We start from the raw sequence: 7014 nt of genomic DNA, 5'->3' as shown, positions 1-7014 counted from the left end.
CTGTGCCAAGTGGCCCCTGTAGTTCACTTGGCAGACCAAATGCCAGAGGATTTGGGGTTTTAAAAAAAAAATATATATATTTGTGTGTATGTGTGTATATATACATCTGAAAAAACTACTTCACAGTTAGGGCGGCTAGGAGCTGGAACCAACTTCCAAGGGAGGTGGTGCTGGCCCCTACCCTGGGGATCTTTAAGAAGAGTATATATATATGTATATATATATATATATATATATATATATATAGTTACATAGATCCACACGCAGCATTCCGCATAAGCATTTCTACGCAAATCTTAAATGTATTTAAACCCCGCGCACACATTACAATGGTCACACCTGTGCATCGATGCGTTCCCGCACACCTGTCTACAGTCCTTTCTGTAATATAGTCTCTTAGTTCTCCCCCTGCTGTTGGGGTTTACATTGTCCGTTTATTCCCTATCTTTTTTGTTGTCACTGTCACGCTCACTGTTGCCTCCGCTGCTGCTGACACTGCTGTTGTCATCGTTGTTGTTTCAAGGTCTGGTTGGGTCACTGTCATCTTCATTATAGCTGAACACTCCGCCTCTCAGAGTGTCTTTAAATAGCCTTTGCCAAGAGTCCCTTTGCCAAGTGGAGTTGGCTGTATCTTCTCCATCCTCTCCCACCGCCTTTTGGTAGCAGGACTGGAGTTCACTCAGAAACATTTTGACAATCTGTTTCCTCGACCTCTGTGTGTCTACACTAGTTGGTTCCTGCATTGCCACACGGTGCTCCTGACACAGGACACAAACTGGTCGATGCGAGCTGTTAGGGACCCCTGCTGTTTAGCTAGGTGTCCGTACAGTGCCACCTCCCTTGTCATCAGCCTGACGCCTGTCACCTCTTCTGAGCACCAGCTGTGCTTTGCAAGTCCGGACTGTGGGAACCAGAAGAGCTGCTACGAGACAGAGCAAATAGCCAGGGCAGGGAAAAGAGGGTAGGATGAGCATGGTGAAAACAGCTGGGTGGGGTGGAGCCATGTCACAGCCAGGGGTGAGCCCAGGCCATAGAGATGCACCTGAAGTTAACTCTCAGCCTGCTGCCAGGAGTCCCAGGATCTGGCTGCTCTCTCTCCATTGGCCCCAGGAACCTTCCTAAGCACCTGGCCAACAGCAGGTGGCTGGCTGCTGGCTCCTGGAAGGGGCCCATGAGGCACTGTGCTCTCATGGCAGTGAAGCTGGGGCCTGCGTCGGTAGAGGGCAGTGTTGAATTGGCTGTTTGGGCTCCCCTTCTGCCTGGGCTTCAAGGTAGAGGGCTGGGAAACATCTGCAACGAGTGAGACAGGGCAGTGGCCAGAGGCCCTGTCTGGTGGGACTCTGAGGTGTGTGTGGGGTGGGTGGTTTGTGAGGATATGTGTGTGTGACCCTGCCTGGTATGTGAGCTTGACCGATGGGACTGTGCAGCCCTGCCTTTGCCTCTGCTGCTGCCTCTGCCTTTGTTGGGTGCATACACAACGGCAGGGTAGGAACCAGGCTGCTGGGCCTGGCTGCCTGTCTGGGGCAAAGCCCAGGCCTTTGGCCAGTGCCACCTCATCTGGGAGCAGGCAGGTGCACTTTTCTGCCAGAGCTGTTGCACAGGAAGCAGAGTGCTTGTGGCCCATCCTGGCATGTCCTGTAGCCCCAGTTGACAGTGTCCAGGTCTGGGCCTTGTTTCCTGAGAGAGACAGCCTGGCACCACTCCTGGTAGCTGGCTTCAACCCTTACACCTGTCCCCACCCCCACATAAAGCTTCTCTCTGTGCTGAGCCCAGGCAGGGGCTGTTTTTGCTGCAGGCAGGAAGGCCCACTCCTGCCTCTGTCTCAGCTCCTTACACTTCATTGCCTCACAGCTGTGAGGTGGCAGGTCCTGCTCTGCCAGGACAGAGCTGTTGGCAGCCTGAGTTGGGGCAGGTGCTCAGCCTGGCAGGGCTGCCCACACCTTCACAGCTGACACTGCAGCAGATCCTGTGTGGGGTGCCAGGGCTGGGAGCAGCTTCTCTGCCCAGCTTGCAGCACGCAGCCCCATAATCTCTATGCAGACAGACAGTGGGGGTGTCTGGAGACACCCAGCTCCTGCCAGCTGGCAGTGGCTGCTTGTGCCTGGTGTAGGTGGGGTCGATGCTGATACCAAGATCAGGGCTGGTTGCCACAACAAAGGCAAACAGGAACTAGTCTTCAGTGTGCACTGCATTTCTGAGGGCCTGGTACTGGAGCCTGTCCTAGTCTGGGCTGCAACTTCTTGACCTGCCGCAGTATTGGCTTGTCTCAGAGTCCTCACCAGGGGTGTGCCGCCCCAGCTGGGCAGTGCCTCTGTAGCTTGCTCCCCGAAAGGCCCTATGGTTCCTGGCAGGCAGGTGTGAGCAGGGCTCCACTCGCTTCCCTTGAACCCTCTCCCAGGGCTGCACTGTGGACTCCTGGCCTCAGATAAAGGATGATAACAAGGCTCACCCAACCCTTGCTGCAAGATCAGACTTCGCTCCAGTCTGGGCCTCCACCACAGTCGGCCTGATGCTGAGCCCGCGATCCAAGACCTGGTATTTCAAAAATGATAGGACCTACCAGGTCCCTGAGCAGAGCTACCTCACGCGCTTCAGCCCCCTCCCTGGAAGCCCCCCGACCCCAGCTAGGATACCTACCCTGGTGGAAAAGCTGGCGGTGTCCCCTGGGTTTGTGGCTGAGCGAATCCAACATTACAATGCTTTTTTGGGGGCTCCCCGCCCCCCCACGAGGATGGCTGGCCTGGGGATGACCCCAGCAGGAGAGAAGCCAGCAGGCCAGGAGCATCGGCAGAGCAATGCCAGTGGCCGAGGATTTAGGCCATGCTTCAGGGGGGAGATGCAAGCTCTGGAGCTGGACTGCCACAGGGCAGCCAGAGACCACCTGGGACAGGAGGTGGCAGGGTGCACAAACAGAGTGAGTATCCTCAGGGGCAGCGTGGTGGGATCCCCTTGAAAATGGAGGCTGGGCTCCTGCCCCTTGATGAGAGAGTGCTCAGGAGCAGGGGTCACTCTGGCTTCTGGGACACTGGGCAGCGGTTTCACTTCCCTGGGGAACTTCCTTGCCTACCTATGCCTAGCCTGCCTGTGGGAGCACCCCTTCTGCCCCTCCGCTCTTTCAGCCCCTCTGTGCAGACTTTCACAATCCCTTGCTCCCACCTTTATGGATGCAGCTAGTCCCATCATGGGTTGTCTTCAGCTACTCTGATTCCAGCTCCTGTGCAGACATGTCAGATGGGTGTCCAGGTGCTTCCCTCCACAAGGTTTTTGGGGCTGCCAGCAGGCAGAACTTGTGCTTGAGTACATCCAGTGTCATGACCACATGAGTATAACAGCACATGGAGAACTCCTCACAGGGTCTGGGATAGGAGTGTCCCCAGGAGTGAACCCTGGGGGCATCAGCAGGCAGCACCAGTCACTTGCCTTCACCATCATCTGGTTATAAAGGACAGTGCAAGCCCCAGCCCTGTGACTGCCCTGCCTGGGCCAGTCTGCAAGATACTCTAAGGCCATTAGCACAGTGCCAGGAGAAGGTATGCGCCTGGTGTGGGCAGCTGACAATACCGGCATCCTTGTGCTGAGAGAGGGAGGGGAAGCCCTGCACCCTGGCATGTTCCTAGTGGGCAGGGATTCCATCTCCAAAGGCCAGGCACACAGATCTCTGCCCTGCATCAGCCCACAGGGAACATGTGTGGCCAGGGGGGTGCTGGAGGGGGAGCGGGTAGGCTGCATCTGTGAGGAGTGACAGGTGGCAGCCAGGCATGCTGCCAGGCAGTAGCCATCCCTGGGCAAAGCGGGCAGGATAGGGCTGGCTTGTCATCTGCGAGCATACAGGGAGCTGGCTGCAGGGGCACAATGCAAGAGAGGAACAGCTCCAGAGGCATTGCTCCAGCAGCAGCAGCTACTCCCACAGCACCAGGGTACTGCTTTGGGGAGCTGCCAGGTAGAAACCCACTCCTCCCTCCAGGCCACTTGCCCCTGGGCCCAAGGAGCTGTAGGTCCTGATGGGTGATTGACAGCTGGAGGCCCTTTGCAGCACAGTCTGCAGCCTAGAGGAAGGGTTCCTTATCTGCAGCTAGCTGCCCTCAGACTCATTAGTACCCTTCCTGCTGCCTGTGCTCCTGACTCCTGGGCAGGGAAAGGGCTTGGAAAGGCTGCCAGGCCATCACACCAGGCTGCAGCAGGCCTGGGGCTTTGATCTTGACCACTGAACGGCTCCAATCTGTTTAGTTTATCTAGACAGGAGGGTAATTAGGTTTTCTCTGCAGGCCCCACCTCCCTTTGTCAAGTAGACTCTCAATCCCTCCAGAGCAGGGCTGGGTGCTTTCTGCTGGGGACTGGGGCTGAGGGAAGACCCCCTGAGTCTCTGCTCTGCTGTGGGGCCCCCAGGACTTGGCCTGGCCTGCTGTGGGGCTCAGGTGGGTGCCCTGCACCCACGCAAGGGGCAGACATTGTTTCCTCTGTGGCCCTGTCCTTGGCACGCATTGGGCACTACCTCAGGCTTGGCATGAAGGAGAAGCCAGGCATTACAGTGATGTTTGGCCCCCCTCAAGGCTTGGAGGGGGCCTATGCTCCATGAGTGAGGGCGACACAAGGATTCCCTCCAGGGACGCGGGCAGCCAGGTCAGTGTGCTGGGGGGCAGGCAGGAGGGGCAAGGCACTGCTGCCTGCAGCTGTGCTCGGTTTGCAGCTCAGGGAACTGGGCAAGGTGCTCTGATCCGCCAAGAGGAGAGCAAGGGGAGTGTGGGAGGGAGGGACCAAGACCTCCTAAGTCTGGCTCAGACAGTGTGGAGGGCCAGGGGTTCATGGGAGAGGTGCTGCACTGGGCTCAGCTGGTCAGGGTCTGAGCCCTCTGGGCAGTGCCTGGCATTAGGTCCAGGCCCATGGCCAAGGTTCTTCCTCTATGCTGCTATGCTACATGGCCTTGCTGCTCCCCCTCCATGGCCCTGGGCACTGAACCCCTGTGTCCTTCAGCTCCCCCTGCCCCCAGCGGCGGGGCAAGCATCTGGGTGGGGTGGTATTGAGAGACTGAGTGAATATGCTGCTGTGAGGCACTCGGGCACTGCCTCCATGAAGAGGAAGGGTACATTTGTGTCTCAGTAGTGGTGAGGGTGGAGGTAGACAGCTGCTGGCTTCAGCTTCTGGAGTGAGAGGGAGAGCCTGAGCAGGTCAGCACCTGGAGTGATTCCATCAGGAGATGGGAGGAGTGCGGTATCAGGGAAGCAGTGGGGGTTCCAGCTGGGTCTGGGCTGTTTTTGATGTTGTGGGCATGGGCTGGGCTGCTCCTGTGTGCCTTTGGCAGGCCACAGACTTAACTGTCCCCTGACAGCTTGGGGTGGAGAGGTCTCACTGCACCGTTTGGCAATGCTAGTACTTGGGGTTTTGCCCACTCTGCTGGTGCCTGCCTGTGCTAATACTGTGGTCCAGGGACTGGGACCAGCTCTGAGAGAGCAAAGGTGCTATACTGAGGGGTATGCTATGGGGTTGGAGAACATGGCTGTAGCCCATGGGCTGTGGAGACCAAGCTGAGCCCAGCCTGACTCAAGAGTCTGGGTGAACAGTGTAGAGCTCTGTGCACCCGTCCATCCCACAGGCAAGGGCTGCAGAGGCAGCTGGGAGTTGTGTGCCCACAGCAAGCAGCATTGTCTGGCTGTCATTTGCTGATCTCTGCTTGGAAGGGCAGAGATGAGCTGTCACAGATGCAATTCCCCATGCATAGGGAGCATGACCCGCTGGGGAGCTGGGGTCGTGGGGCTCATGGAGCCATAGAAGACACAAAGGGGCCTGGAATTTGCTCTTTCCCACCTTCCCACATGAGGCTATGGCAGGGCTCTGGGCTTTGCTTTGGAGCTGAGGTGCACAGGTCCCTTCTGCAGGGACTGGTGGGCTGTAGCCACCTGGGTGAGCCCATGGAGATATCCCCATCCATCTCTAGCAGTATTGGTGTAGGGCCCAGTGGTGCAGGAACCTGCAGAGGCTGCTTCCCTGAGAGTTGAGGCCCAGGGGGCCAGCACTGCCCACTGCATTGAGTGGTGGTGCTTGGGACCCAACATGGCCCCTGGTCCTGAGTTTCCTCAGCCTCACAAATGGTAGGGAAGTAGCGATCACCAGCACCATAAGCTGCAGGTCCCTGGTGCTGGGCATCCCCAACAGACCAGTGCCCAGTGAGCTGCCCAGAACATGCTCAGTGTCTCTGGCCACAGCCTCCACCTGCTGGCACCCAGAGAGGAACAAGTACATGGGACAGAGGCAGCTCCCAGGGGTGCAGGGTTATACCCACCTGTGCACACCCCACATGTAGGTGGTGCAGGCAAGGTGCTGGCTCCTGTGGATGCTGCCAGGGCAAGGAGAGACAGAGTGAGTGTCTGCTGTGCATTCCTTGCTGCTGCCTCAGGTTTTGGTTCTACTCTGCCTGTTCCAGGCACCAGGTCGACGGAGGAAGAACATGACTGAGTTCTTGGGGGACACAAGCATCCCAGGGGCTGAGCCTGCACTGCATGGCAGCAGCTCCCTGCCTAGCAGCGGCAACGACACCTGGAAGAACCGTGCTGCCAGCCGCTTCAGTGGTTTCTTTGGCTCCGGTGCCAGCACTGGCCCATCAGGACGGGTAGGTTGTGTGCGCCAGCTGAGCCACAGTGTCTAGGGTTGGGTGGGGAGTGACTGCTCAGGGCTTCTGCAGTGGCATGGAAGGGACAGGGAGGGTGGGCAGTGCAGTCCATACCCCATACCTTTCCACTTTCCACTGCCTGTGGGCACTGTGTGATCTGGGGAGGTCTGGTCCCACTCCCTTGGGTGCCCTCTGATCTCCACGCTGCCCATGCATGCGAGCAGCCTAGGCAGTGACTCTGCCCACCCCTCCTGGCACGAATCTCCTAATAGTCAGGCCATGCATCCATGTTGCTTAGGGCTCAGGTACCTGCCCGATCCCTTCCTCGCCTGTGGGGCTAGGAAGCTGGGAGCTCTGCTCTTGCTCCCTGGAGCAAGCTGCTTCAAGGGGGTCCGGACATGCCTAGGCCA

General features: G+C 57.9%; 1 protein-coding gene across 5 annotated transcripts in view; it reads left to right on the top strand.

Moving 5' to 3' along the window:
* PLEKHG5 (pleckstrin homology and RhoGEF domain containing G5) overlaps nucleotides 1–7014 on the top strand; it is a 43503-nt gene that overhangs the window by 29847 nt on the left and 6642 nt on the right. For all 5 annotated transcript variants that reach the window (XM_025206402.1, XM_025206401.1, XM_025206403.1 and 2 more), the window contains one exon: nucleotides 6419–6604. In XM_025206402.1, the coding sequence (XP_025062187.1) occupies nucleotides 6419–6604 (186 nt within the window). The remainder of the gene's footprint in view (nucleotides 1–6418; nucleotides 6605–7014) is intronic.

Source organism: Alligator sinensis, unplaced genomic scaffold, assembly GCF_000455745.1.
Source record: "Alligator sinensis unplaced genomic scaffold, ASM45574v1 scaffold322_1, whole genome shotgun sequence".
Classification (NCBI taxonomy): domain Eukaryota; kingdom Metazoa; phylum Chordata; order Crocodylia; family Alligatoridae; genus Alligator; species Alligator sinensis.
This window is presented reverse-complemented; position numbering and strand designations above follow the sequence as displayed.